The sequence below is a fragment of the Coenobita brevimanus genome, chromosome 108, assembly GCF_032717465.1.
Source record: "Coenobita brevimanus isolate Jiangsu-jjx chromosome 108, ASM3271746v2, whole genome shotgun sequence".
Taxonomy (NCBI): Eukaryota; Metazoa; Arthropoda; class Malacostraca; order Decapoda; family Coenobitidae; genus Coenobita; species Coenobita brevimanus.
In genome coordinates this window covers 14,301,446-14,316,773 of record NC_137061.1, presented here as the reverse complement: position 1 = coordinate 14,316,773, position 15,328 = coordinate 14,301,446, and the positions used below count along the sequence as shown (strand labels likewise).

Below are 15,328 nucleotides of genomic sequence, written 5' to 3'. Positions count from 1 at the left end.
CCTCCCCCTCATTCTCTCCCCTCCACCTCACTCGCATACACTCTCCTTTGTAATCTCTCGCTCTCCATACTCTCCACATGGCCAAACCACCTCAGCGTATTTCTCCTAATGCTTCCTATCCCATCCACATCCACACCACAACGCTCCATCACTTCCTCATTTGTCAGTCTGTCCCTCCAAATAACTCCACATACTCCTCTCAAATAACTCATTTCAACTGCTCTCACTCATGACTTGTGTCCTTCCAGCAAGGTCCAAGCTTCACTTCCATACGTTAGAGTTGGTATCACAAAACAGTCATGCAGCAACTTTTTTATTTCCATGCTCACTTCCCTGTTCCTTATCACTACTTTCAAAGAACCAGCAACCATTCTTCCTTGTTGTATCCTTTCAAGCACTTCACCCTCTAAACTTTCATCCTTATTCATCACACTACCCAAGTACTTAAACGCACTCACGTTTTCCATTTCCTCCTCATCCAGCCTCACTGTACATTCATTGGCTTCATTTCTCTCGAAGACCATAACTTCCCTACATTCAGCTTTAGATTCCGTTTCTTAAACACTTTCTCAAGCTCATTCACCAAACCTTGCATTTCCCCTTCGTCTTCACTTAACAACACAGTATCATCTGCAAACAACAGCACAGGGACGTTTCCAGACACTGCCCTCTCTCATTAGGGTCACTCCATCATCCACTGCCTACCTTGTACTTATCAAAATACTGACTGAACAACCATGGGGACATGACACATCCCCGTTTCAATCCAGCATTCAGACAGAAAAAATCACTCAGTTCACTATCCACACGCACTGCAGCCTTAGCACCCTCATACATACTCTTCATGGCATTCAACAACTTCCCACTTTCCACATACTTTGTCTATCCTCCCTGTCATATGCTTTCTTCAAATCCTTTTCCTTCTCTAGAATCTTTTCCACTACAGACCTAAGAATGAATATCTGATCTACACAACCTCTTCCCCTCATAAAACCTCCCTATTCTTCTCCAATTAATTCCTCTGTTTTTTCCCGAACTCTGTCAATGAGTATCCTGTCATATACTTTTCCTGTTACACTAAGCAGACAAATGCCCCTATGATTACCACACATTTCTTTTTCCCTTTTCCCTTTGTAAGGGGGAATAACTATTCCTGACTTCCAATCCTCCGGGACTCTACCTTCCTCCCAGGCCAATCTGCACATCTTCCGTACCCATTCTACTACTATCTCTTCCCCATGCTTCAGCATTTCACCACACACTCCATCAATTCCTGTGGTTTGCCACATTTTGACTTTCTTCATTACTTCCACTACTTCCAGCTGATTGATTTCTTCCTTACTGCAAAATTTAACCAATTCCATCTTACTCGCGGCTGGGGCTGCTATTCCCAAGACTTCAACAATCCATGAGAAGCCTAGAGCTCATTGGTGGACACTGGATCGCCGACAAGCATTAATGACACGCAGTAGGAGATACAGGATTTTTTATAGTCAGAATTTAAAGAAAAATTTGAGGTAATTCTTTACCAAATGGGAGAGCCGATTCCACCCATATTATAACAAACTTATTATCTCAAGATGACTGATTTTGGTACATATACAGCACAATTAACTGCAGCATTTTGGCTGTAGGAAGTGGCTGGGAAAAGACAAAATATACCTATTTCTTTGGTATTTAAGGAAGCGGCCAGGTCGCCCACGTCATGTATTTATCAACAAGCTCTCCAACTGCCCGCGTTGTTTACACCAACCATCGCTCCAACTGGACGTGTCAGTGTATCAAACATACTCAAATATGAGCAAAAGAAAACACAAATAACAGACAAAGCTACGGAAAACTTAGCGATTTAACCAAACCTAACATAACCTAATCTAACTCCCTGACCTCCCTTAATTTTAACCTAACCCAAACCTTACTCTCACCGAAATTGGGATTGCCACGAAATATTACATCGATGATCCAGAACCCATCAGGGCAAAATTCTACTCAGTAAGAAATTGAACAAAAAAAAAAAAAAAACGAAAGCAGAGAGAAGTTATTATGCAGGAGGACAAAGAACAGCTGCAGCAAGAAGGAACTCGTGGAATGCTACTTCTTGCAGTTTGTTGCATCCTTGGTAGGCAAAATTTGCTTACCAAGGACACAGTAAACTGCATTAAATTTTAATGACCGTATTAAAGCAAGCAGTTGATGTAAACCACTGCAAATAACACACAATTCCACCAAAGTAATCGTACAATCATGGTCATAAATAATCACCTATCCTCCGGTACCCAGTGCCTTAGGTTGGTCTCTTTATGCGTGGCAAGTCACAGTGGTGTAGGAGGGGCTGAGAGAGAGGGGCCAGAGAGAGAAGGAAAGTTGGGTGGGGGGGCCTAGTGATGTGTGAGGGGAGGGAGGGGAGGTAGAGGAGGGAGAGAGAGATGAAAAGTTGGGTGGGGAGACTAGCGATGGTGTGAGGGGAGGGATGGAAGGTAGAGGAGGGAGAGAGAGATGAAAAGTTGGGTGGGGGGGACTAGCGGTGGTGTGAGGGGAAGGATGGAAGGTAGAGGAGGGAGAGAGAGATGAAATGTTGGGTGGGGGGGACTAGCGATGGTGTGAGGGGAGGGATGGAAGGTAGAGGAGGGAGTGAGAGATGAAAAGTTGGGTGGGGGGACTAGCGATGGTGTGAGGGGAGGGAGGGGAGGTAGAGGAGGGAGTGAGAGATGAAAAGTTGGGTGGGGGGACTAGCGATGGCGTGAGGGGAGGGATGGGATGTAGAGGAGAGAGAGAGAGAGAAAGAATGTTGGGTGGGGGGACTAGCGATGGTATGAGGGGAGGAAGGGGAGGTAGAGGAGGGAGAGAGAGATGGAGTGTTGGGTGGGGGGACTAGCGATGGTGTGAGGGGAGGGAGGGAAGGTAGAGGAGGGAGAATGAATACCAAGTGGTGATCACATAATTTATCTATTTTCTTTCCTTCAGGGCATGATATAAAGGAGTAAATATTTGGTAGATAATGCTGCATTACACCTTGTATACCGGCTTCAGATAACAAGCTTTAGATAGGTGCTGATATCTAGGGCTGGCTCGTGAGAGAAATACATTGACGTGACAAATTAAAATTTAGTGCAGAGCCAAATATTTGTATTTATCCTTGCATTTTGACTTGAGACGCAGAACGGAATCTGGATGGCTTTGACTCCCGTAATGTTTGTGTAAGAAACGCCCTCTGCCCTTACATGTAATTAATTTTTGAAACTAAATATTATATGCAACCTTTGACATGGCTGTGTCCACAGTAAATATGATCACCCTCTCGGTATACACTCCCTCTATACAGTCACCATCATGTCAACTATTTTATGGCATCTCTGCATGAAAAGGCTATTTATGATGATTATGCATCAAATGTCTGTGCACATGGGTGGATACAATAGCGGTATGTCTCATAATCCGTTAGAAGGAAAATGAAACAAAATCCTACCCAAACTCTCATAATATATCTATGTAAATGTTCACCGACATTAGTCAAGCCAAAGCAACCAGGAAAGCCTTAGTAAGTAGTCCATTGGCCTCCTGCCTCAAACCTCTTACACTCTTCGCGGGAACAAGGAAAAATGTTGTTGATGGTTTGCTGGTTTCGCCTGAACAGTCCTCACTCGTCTTTGGTGTGCTGCAGGAGGCGGGCCCGTACGTGTCCTCTCGTTCTCTGGCTCCCAAAGGTTGACAATCTGACCCATACAATCTCGATGGCACTGCATTAATATTTGATCTGCCACATCAGTATATTTCTCTCATGAACCAACCCTTGATATTAGCACCTATTTAAAGCTTTTTATCTGATGCCACAATACAAGGTGTAATGCAGCATCATCTACCGAATATTAACGCCTTTATATCATGCCCTGACTGAAAGAAGACAGATTATTTGACCACAATTTTGCATTTCATTCTCCATCCTCTACCTATCCACCCTCCCCTTCCTCACTCCACCTCAGCACCATCATTCGTCCCCCCACCCACCTTCCCCTCTCTCTATGACCCCTTCCTCTCAGCCCCACTTACTTCAGTATGACTAGCCGCTCATAAAGAAGCCAGCCTAAGGCACGGGATACCGGAGGATAGGTAATTATTTGTGACCACGACTGTACATCCAGAACACACCATTTGAAAATCGCTCCCAAAGTAAAACGTACGTTAGCAGCGTTTGACATCCAGTGATGGCTATGACGATGTCGGCAGAATATTTACGAATTCAAAATTCTAAATAACAGCCTTCAGGGTAAGTTTCAAAAAATCCCCAGCAGGTATGGTAATCCAGGAGAGGTACCAATTATCCTATGAAAGACTTGTTTCAATAGAAAATATGGAAAGGCCGCACTCGTTTGGTATAAAATTAATCAACTTTACTGCATACAATCAAGTAAAATAATTAGAAGGGCTAAACGTGACTCCTGGTGGTTCTTTGTGTCCACGATGACTGGCTTTCCTCCACTCAGTAAAGTCTATCTATCTATCTATCTATTGCCAGACGACTTAATTCCTTATGGGGTGGCCACAAACAGTTTGCCTCCACGTCACCCTGTCCCCCTCCATTTCACTGCCCTGCTCCCAACTCGCACCCCCCTCTCTCATATACCTCTCCACTCCATCCCTCCATCTCATCCTTGGCCTCCCCCTCCCTCTCTCCCCCTCCACCTCACTCACATACACTCTCCTTGTCAGTTTCTCACTCTCCATCCTCTCTATATGGCCAAACCACCTCAGTGTGTTTCTCCTAACGCTTTCTATCACATCCACATCCACACCACAACGCTCCTTCTTATCCTCATTTGTCAGTCTGTCTCTCCATGTGACTCAGTAAAGTCTTGTTCATTACTGAAATACTAAATAATAAACGTCTTAACATCTTTGTGACCACTCTGCACGTGGATATGACGATCCCGTGGACGTAGCTAACATCCTCGCCAAGAGTGTTTCTCATGTACGAAGCTCAGCCAATTACGACCAGCGTTTCCAAAACCATAAACGCACGGCTGAGCTACAAATATTTGACTCCGCCACCGAAGACGTTGACACACCAAGAGCTTATGATGAATGAACTTCTAGCCAAAATCCTCTAAATAGAGCAGTCCTGGTCCGAATACCTTCACGAACGTTCCCAAACTCACGGCACTTTGCGCACGCCATACCGATACCCAAACAGGCTGGTCTTCTTATGAATCCCAGTTCATTTCGTCCAACTGTGTTGACTTCTTGTCTATGTAAGGTCATGGAACGAATGGTTAATAATAGATTTCTTTTAGTTTTAGAGTCGACAATGTGGCGTCTGTAAATACAAAAGTTCACTTCATCATTTAATGAAGTTGGAGCACTGCATTTCGGAGGCGTTTGCAGTAAATATTTCATGATAGAGGTGTTTTTGGACATCCGGTCTGTCTATCACATAACGTGATGACTCGGTATGCTAATGAAGCTCAATGGTATAGTAATAGTTTAAGAGTTAATTTACCTCTTTTTATTTCAAGTTTTTTAAGGGACACGCCTCTTTCTCAAATTGCCCCAGAACGTAACATCGGATATGTTTATATATAAAAAATGGGAGGGGGGGGGGCATGCATCAGGGGAGTGTGCTTAGTCCCACTTTATTCAGCACGATGATCAATGATATTCTGTCATCAGTTCCCATCCCAAGGAATCTTAAATACTCACTCTGTGCTGACGATTGTGCAATATGATACTCTTCCCGTAATGCATAATTATCGGCTGGGCGGATTCAAGCAGTGATTCCGTCCACCAGTGGGCCTTGCAGCTGGGATGTAAGTTTCTTTCCCTAAGTGTGGCGCTTTAGTTTTTACCTCTCGTAACATCCCAGGTTTGAATTTGACTTTGTGTAATCAGCTGGTACCTTTTCAAAATTCTGTAAATTGGGCTTACATTTTGATAGTTGCTTAAATTTTAAATTTCATGTTATATTTTGTCACGTACTATCCAACTTACCTTGAGGAGGCTGGTCCGCTTGAGGCCTTTGAAGAGCGTCTGGAGGAGACACTATACCGAGACACACTTCCCTGTAATCCGGGCAGCAATCATCGTGGCCAGTCGGGTCGTCCTTGTTGATGCAGAACTCGTCGCAGTAGCACAGTGTTCCTTGGATGGGCACAGAGCAGTCATCGTAGCGGTCTGTGCAGCATTCCGAGGGTCGTCTAATGGAGAAACAAAGACAAAATCACTATTCATACTGGTATATCTTTCTGTAAGGTTACATTTCATTCCTTCACTACGAGAGTCCTTTAGTAACTCCTTCTCAGCAATCAATTTACCTTTTAATACCAACACTACGATTACCTACTGTGCCCATTAGGCGCGCTACCACCGAACGATTTTTCTCAGCTTAAAGAGACTCCGAACTGGAGAGGGTCGATATAGCAATCTTTTACCTTTTTATTACATGACGTCTCTCCTAAGGTGAAGAAGTTGTCTAGATACAAATATATTAAGCAAAAAAAAAAAAAAGTCACATAATTGAAGGGATTCATCAGGTTACACCCAGACAGTTTTAGTCAACCTGTGAAATACCTTCAATAGTGAGCTTTAGCATGGAAGCCAAAAATTCATGGATGACTTTATTTTTGTCAGATGTTAGGAAGACTGGGAGAGGGAGACCGAAAACGATGTGAAGAGATAGAGTGCGTGAGTGTTAGGAAAGATGGTGCGTCATAAAATAGGTCGTTAATGAGCAGGTGCGAAATAGCCTGGAAATCATATTGTCGAGGCAATCCCATGCAGAGAGACGTCAGGCTGTAAAGAGCTAAACACATTTCCTTTTAAATTTCCTATGAGCTTTAACTCCTCAATTACAGTAATTTAAGCATCATTTTATTAGCCTACTACCAGTCGATTTATTTAACTTAAAAACCTCGTGTTCAAAAAGTCTCCTATAAGCTGAAGGAAATCTTCTGGAAGTAGCACATAAAAGAAAAAGGTTCTCAAAGTGAAGGCACTAATGACTGAAGAAAGAACCAAAGGCTGTGATGAAAGTTGTTCCTTAACGACATCCCTCGTTCAGTACGGAATGGCCAACGTCCGTATCAGCCAAGCAAAGTATCATTCGCCGTACAATGCGCCGGGTGGATGAAGAAGCAGAGACTGTCTCAAAAAACTTGGTCTAACTCTTAGTTCCGAAAAAACACAGTTTAAACATTTGAGAAACACACAGAGTGATACAGATACACAAGAACAGAAAAATAAAACAGAAAAACACGGGAGCAAGGATGCAAACAATAATATGCTGCAATATTGAAGGACTGATGCCGAGAAGAAAACGACATAAGACCAAAATGCTAGAAGAAATGGGGGTTGCGTATAACAGTGCTCTAATTTGTATCACAGAATCTCATCTTCGAGGCGAAAGAAGTAAATGAAGTAAAAATCGAAGGCTACGAGATTTATAGAGCTGATAGAGCGAAAGACAGAAAGAAAGGAGGAGTACTGATTTACATAAGCCAAGACATAGCGAAAGATAAAAAAATGCTAGCTGCAGGCTCTAATGGAGAAGCGGAATACGCTATTGTGTATATCAAGAAATGGAAAATGCTACTAGCTACCGTATACAGGCCACCAAGATGTTCAACAGAAAACATGTCAGAAGTAATCAGGGCAATCGAGACAGAGGTGGGAAAACTGGGAAATCCCGAACCTACGACAGTGATTAATGGGGAATTCAATTTGCCAAATATACAATGGAATGAGTCAACGATATATGGAGGAACATCAGAAGATCGATCACAAGCTGCTATGCTGTTCAGAATGATGGAAGACTTAATGCTGAGGCAGATAGTACATTTAGCAACAAGAAGAAACAATATTTTGGATATATTCCTCACCAACGATGAAGAAATTATAAGCGACGTAAGGCTCGAAGAGACAGCTATCTCAGATCATCGACTTATGATGATTGAAACAACTTTGCAAGTAAGTCGGGAACCAAAAAAATCCACGGTGAACGTAAAAGATTTCCAATCATTAAACTTTTTCCATGATGATGTAGCTTGGAAATCCATCAACAAGGAGATATCAATACGGATTGGCATAGAGAGATGAGAGGACAGACCAGCACCGAGATGTACGAATATTTTTGTTCCAAGCTTCTGAAGATATGTATAGCGCATGTCCCAAGCAAGAGGCAACTACGACGCTGCACAATTCCAAGAGAGAGGAAAATACTTATAAGGAAGAGGACAAAACTGAATAAACGATTAGTGGAAAGTGAAGAAAAAATAAGATAAAGCAAAAACTATCATGTATCGAAAGAGATCTTGCGCAGTCGTACGAGGAAGAGGCAAAAACCATTCACAAGAACCCAAAATAATTTTTCAAGTATGCCAAGAAAAAGGCGAGCATGTGCACAACAATAGGACCACTCAAGTACAATCGATACCTTAGCAGTGATTCACAAGAAATGAGCGAAGCTCTCAGCCACCAATATGTGTCTGCATTTAGTACACCAAAGCTAGGTACAGTGAGTCAATGGCATGCAACAACGCCGCCCACAGAATCACAGTTGAGTGATTTAGAGTTTGACAGGTTGGATATAGAGACACCCATATGAGAATTCAACACATACGCCGCTGCAGGACCGGATTGTATACCGGCAGTACTCATGAGGCAGTATGCCTCCACTATATCCAAGCCGCTGCACTTGCTGTGGAGAAAGTCGCTAGATACTGGTGAAATACCTAGCCTTCTAAAAGACGGCCAAATCTCACCCATCTATAAACGTGGGCCGAGAAAGGAACCAAAAATCTACAGTATAGACCGGTGGCTCTTACGTCACATGTAATTAAAATATTCGAGAGGATAGTTGTCAAACAACTAGCCACATATTTGAAGGAACAATCGCTCTATAACAAGGGACAACATGGATTTAGAAGTGGAAGATCGTGCATGTCGCAGCTTCTTCAACACAGGATGGATGTCTTGGGTTCTTTGGAAGATGGAAACGGGGCAGACGTCATCTATCTGGACTTTTCAAAAGCCTTTGACAAGGTTGACCACTCGATCTTATTGCAAAAACTAGAACATATTGGGATCAGAGGTACGATGTTCAAGTGGACTGAGAACTTTTTTGTCAATAGAAGTCAATCGGTAGTGATCGAAGGAGGCGAATCCAGGAAGTCAGAAGTAAGAAGTGGAGTTGCACAGGGGTCGGTGGTCCCGTGCTTTTCCTCATATATATCAGCGATATCGACCAGAGTATACAATACTGTAAAACAACCTCATTCGCAGACGACACTCGACTCCTGGGCATTGTGAGAAGTGACGATGATTATAAAAGGATACAAGATGACCTTAAGACGATATATAATTGGGCAGAAATAAATAATATGGTATTCAATAGCTCGAAATTCGAGTTACTGAGAAATCGACACCCGAAACAGGAAGTGACAGACAAGTGCTACATAACACCGGAGGGAGGAGTAATAATCCAGAGCAACCAGTTGCGAGATCTGGGAGTAACAATAAGCGATGACGTTAGCTTTGATCGACGTATTGATAATATTGTAGCGAAAACCAGAAAGAATATGGGATGGATTTTTAGAACAATTAAAACAAGAGAACCACGTGCATTGATAACGTTATACAAGACCCTGATATTACCATTGGTTGAAAACTGCTGCCAGCTCTAGAGTCCCATAAACATCGGCCAAGTTAGAAAGCTGGAGGCAGTGCAACGAATGTACACGGCTCGAATCGAAGAACTGAACAACTTGGACTACTAGGAGAGACTGCGACATCTAAATATGTATTCACTGGAGAGAAGAAGGGAGAGGTATGTGGTAATATACGTGTGGAAGATAATCAACAAAATGGTACCAAATATGGAAAATGAAGATGAAATCAGAACGAAGTACTGTACAGCAGAAGAAGAGGAAAATTGTGCACCATTCCGCGTTTAGCGAGGACACGGAGGAGTTTACAAAGGTTGAGGGAGGCTTCAATGTCTGTACAAGGTCCGAGGATACATAATTGTCTTCCCCGGCAACTACGAGAACACGCAGGAACTCTCTTAAGCTTCAAAACCGGATTGGACAAATTCCTAAGAACAATACCCAACAGACCCTCGCTACCACACTACTACCAAACGTCTGACGGCAACAGCCTGCTACATCAAACCCAAACGAGGAACTACTGAGGGCGGCGCATCAGCGTGGCCCAGGACTTCAGTCCTGAACTACTACTCAGGAAGTCAGGATATACATTTGAAAGCCAACATTAAGAATCATTTTTTTTTTTTTCGACAGGCCTGAATATATCACGATTAGAAAAGTGAGGGGCATAAGCAGAGGGAAGCACTGACTGAGGAAAACAGATCCAGAGCTGATAAGCTGTGCACATATAGTAGTAGGAAAAGAATAGAAAGTGCAATGGAAATTAGAGTTAAGGTGAAGGTGACGATGGTGTCAGATAAACAGTAGAGTGGACAATATGCTCAGAACAGTAATGATGACGGTAGGTAATCTGATAGGAAAGATGACTGAAGTTTTTTTTTATTTCCCTGCTTCATGAGATGCCAAGTATACAAGAGTACTAACGTGTATAAGCCCTTGGATAAAGCTACCTCCTCTTGCCTGACCCTATACCACCCACCATCATACCGGCCCTTCCGGTTTACTCCCTCCAAGTCCACCTCTCGCAGTGTGGAAGACCCAAATCTACGTATCTCATTTACCACTGAATTGATAGGGCTGATTGTTAACACATGCTTCATAATGGTAAGCCCGAAACACTCTAAACTGCTATGAATTGATCGTATGAACCTAAAGGGACCTGAAAGAACCTGAAAGACGTGGACAGTCCTCAAAAAACCATTACATTGACTGGGCAGATTTTTGGCCAATTCCGTCATAGGTTTGGCCTCAACTAATCTTTATTGATCACAGACCATGACGGCCTCCAAGTTAGCAGGGAGCAGAATTGAATTTATTTCGTTTCATTTTTAAAGGCTCCAGCATGCTTGCATGCGTCGGCGTTGGTCACCTAATGGCGGCTCTCCACGCTGCACGATCCATTGCAGCCTCCCTGTTCAGTTCCTTAACCCTGAGGTCACACTTAATGACCTCGTCCCATGTCTTTCTCAGTCTACCCCTCATAACCCCACCCCCAATATTAACACTTCTCACCTTCCTCACCCAATTATCATCCCCCATCCTCTCCATAAGTCCAAACCATCTCAATCTACCTCTCCTCATCACAACAACAATACACTCCAGTCCCATCCTACCTCTCAACTCTTCCATCGTAAACCCAGCCCCCCCAGGCCTTGGAAGCAAGGACACACTACACATCCACCTAATCATTGTCATTTCTGTACGTCTGACCCGACGAATATCCTCCTCCTTCACTGCCCAGGTCTCAATACCATACAGCATTACACTCCTAACACATGCTGCATACAAAGACCCCTTAGCACGTAGGAAGAGCCCTCTCAATGTCAGGAGAGGCAAGAGCTCTCTGAACTTCTTCCAACCACTTCTCACCCTAGCCACAGAACTAGCTCCAGCCCCACCTCCAGCACACAACATGTCTCTCAAATAACAAAACTCTTCCAAACACTCAAGAGATTCACCAGCAAGTTCAATCCTTTCACGTCTGACAATCTCCACCCGCTCTTCCCGACACGCTGTACACATAAAATCAGCATTATCTTGCAGTCTACCTCTGATACCATTACATCTCTTATGCACCCATTTATCATAAACACTGCACAAGATGGAATTACTTCCCACGCCCTTGTGACAAACTACACATGGCCACTCTTCCTCGTCTTTGACTACCGCCACCAACCCTAGATATCATCACTTTTGTTTTATCTGCATTTACCCTTAAGCCCTTGTGCCCCATACCATCTCTCCACTTCCTAAACCTTTCCTCCGCCTCCCTTTCGCTCTCTACAATCAACACCAAATCATCAGTATACAACAACTCCCACGGGAGTCCATTTCTAAAGTCACGTGAAAGGGCTTCAAGTACCATGATAAACAACATGGGACTCAAAACTGACCCCTGATGCACACCAACATTCACGGAAAACTCATCACTCAAATCTCCATTCACTCTTACCTGGGTGTGAGCACCCACATACTATACATAGCCATAACCACCCTAACCAGCCACTCCTCCAAGCCAAGCTTTCTCATTGCCCACTTCACCACCTCTCTAGGGACTCTGTCAAAAGCCTTTTCCAAATCAACAAAAACAAAATAAAGATCCCTTCTCCTACCGATATATTTTTCCTGAAGCTGTCGAACAATGAATATGGCATCAGTGGTCCCCCTACCTGGCATAAACCCAAACTGCATTTTATCAATATTCACTCTTTCTCTAATCATACCTTCTAAAACTCTCTCCATTACCTTCATTATCTGACCTAAAAGCTTTATACCTCTATAATTTCCTCTTTCCAGGGCATCACCCTTTCCTTTATACACACTTACAACTACACCCTTCAGCCAATCATCTGGGACAACACACTCATATATAATTGTTATTTGGTGTTGGAATATATCAAATTTGTTGTATGCTGATGATGCAATAGTGCTTGCAAGTACCAGACAAGAACTTGGTAGGCTAGTGTAGAGTTTTGCTGATGTCTGTGAGCGTCGTGCCTTGAGAGTAAATGTAGAAAAGAGTAAAGTGATAGTTACTGAGAGAGAAGGTGACTCCCAGTGTGATGTTACAGTGAATGGAGAGAGACTGGAATTGGTGAGAGAGTTCAAATACTTGGGTACAGTGATAGAAAAGAGAGGAAATGTGCAAAAGAAGTTGATAGTAGAGAGACACAAGGAAGAAAAGTAGCTGGTGCAATGAAGGCCTTGATAAGAAACAGAGGCTTGAGTGTTGCAGCTGCACGAGGCTTACATGAGGGAGTGTTATTTCCAACTTTAACATATGGATGTGAGACTATGATGTGGCATGAATATGAAAAGTCAAGAATGAAAGCAGTGGAGATGGGACTGCTGAGGAATGTGTGTGAAGTACAGAGGGTGGATAGGATATGAAATAATGTGATTCGTGAAAGATGTGGAGTGAGGAAGTCGGTGGACACCAGAATCGAAGAGAGTGTACTTAGATGGTATGGTCATGTGGAGAGAATGAATATTAACAGAGTGGTGAAAAAGGTGTATCTGAGCGAATTTGAAGGAGGGAGGAGGAGAGGTAGGCCATGGAGAAGGTGGAGAGATATGGTGGAGGAGTGTGTGAGGAAGAGAGGTTTGGAAGTCGGTGAGGCTAGGGAACTGACAAGAGATCGAGGTGTTTGGATGAATGTTGTGAGGAGAAGTGCATGATCAGGGATTTTGGCACCCCTTTATAACGTGGCAGCGTCCAGATTGACTCAATCGGATACGTTTATGTGAAGCTACAAAACGTGGTGAATGTTTTTGGCGTATCCGATAGAGCCAGGATTCCGGGGGCTTGAATAATGAGTGAATGGAAGCGTGGCCCATTGGACTGGGCAAATTTGGGCTGTCTGGACATTGCTACTCCTCACCCTGCCCTTGGGTGGGAAAGGAGGTCCGGATGATGACGATGATTGTGATGAAATTACATAAATGAAATCAGGCAGATGTTGGTCAAGTGGTTAGAGAAAGTATCTTCTGACAGAAAGGAAGGGAAGTCACCCCCCAGCCTGGGGTAAAGAGTCGTCTGACGAATTGAATAAAGTTAAAGAAGACTTTGCTGATTTTCCATGAGCCCCACTAATATTTCATAACAACACTGTCTGTTATACCATTACATCAGTCATGAATGAGGACCTTATCATGTACTGAAGATGGACGGTGGATATTAGTGCTCAAAGTGGTGACATGCGAAGGTGTGTGGCACACAATGTGGATGTCGGGCCCCAGGAAACGATATGTCCAGTCAGTGCTCAAAGTCGAACCAATAAAAATTGTTAGAGCTCGTTTACTGTAAGGTGACCTAAGTGGATGACTGGACTTCAGCTGTTCTGACTGGACCAGATGGACATGAAGACATGGAAGGACATAACTGGACTGGCATGGTCCTCACCTGACCCAGACAGTCAGGAATGAACCCAAATGGCTATGAAGGACCTGTGCGGATCTTAATGACTTGAATCATCCTTAGTAACCTTCAGTGGACCTTACTATATTTTAATGGCTCTAAACTGAACCCCTCAAACTGCTGACTTGGGACAATGACATGTTACAGACCTATCTGCGCGTGAGTTGAGACTGATTACAGTGAACGGACCGAAATGGTCCTGGATGGACTGAATAAATCTGAAATGATCTAGCTGAGCCGGACTGGATGTGATGCAACTGAATGAGCAGTAAATAACCTGAATAACCTTGAAATAACGTCAGCAGACTAAAATAGACCTAAATACACCTGAGTGAACAAAAGATACCTAACTTGTTCTGACTGGGTATGAACTTGGTTACTATTGCCAAAAAGAATTACTGCAGCAGTAACTTCGCTAGCCTGATTCGACCACTGGACTCATTTGTTACTAATTAGTTAACACTGGGGATTCGTAGGCCATTTTGACTATTCTTATGACAGCTGTGGTGACTGATAGTTTGTCGGCTGGCGGTACACCGGCACGACACAGGTACACGGTTGTTCGATCCCATAACGCCAGAAGTGTAGGCTGGTTACCTGTCCTTACGAGTTGTGGATCACGATAGCCCTGCCTTGGGTCCCTGTCCCTGTGAGGTGGCAGTACTGGAGCAGGTGTTTTTAACTGAACCAAACACCCATTCAGCTGAACCATCACCAGGCATGTTACGGTGCACGAAACACCTACTTCCATGATACATGGCCTACTTAGTCATACCCTTACTAATTCCAGGCCATTTTATTCATATTAGCATTAAATTTCTGAACTGTAAGTATTAAGAATTATCTTTAATATCTCTTCACTACTTGGGAACTATTGTCGTTTACTATACAAAAAAAAAAAAAAAAGAAAGAATAGATTCAATTGGTTAACTTTCAGTATCACAACCTTCTTATTATTCTTTATGTCTACAGACGGTTTTATTCAGCCCTGGATGGATTTTGTTGTGAAGGGTTTCATTAATTTATAACTGACTCCTTCATGTAGAAAATTCTATCCTCAGTTGAGTAAAGTCATACGTCTGGGCAAGAATAAAGTTTAAAGAAGGGCAATTAAAGAATGATCTATGGAACGGTCAATGAACTGTTTTGAAGACTGTCACTAAGCTCTCCAGGACGAAGGATCCTTTGTTGAATAAAATCGTTTTCCTAATAGAGAGAAAATTATATGTAAATGTCATCGTACCGAAAAAGTTCAGCT

The 15,328-nt window shown here is 43.2% G+C and overlaps 1 protein-coding gene across 1 annotated transcript in view; it reads right to left on the bottom strand.

The window, feature by feature from the left end:
• The window catches only part of LOC145416862 (putative peptidase C1-like protein F26E4.3), a 109,841-nt gene that overhangs the window by 74,603 nt on the left and 19,910 nt on the right, over positions 1 to 15,328 (bottom strand). The window contains exon 2 of the mRNA XM_080285732.1: positions 5,983 to 6,188. Within this exon, the coding sequence (XP_080141858.1) occupies positions 5,983 to 6,188 (206 nt within the window). The remainder of the gene's footprint in view (positions 1 to 5,982; positions 6,189 to 15,328) is intronic.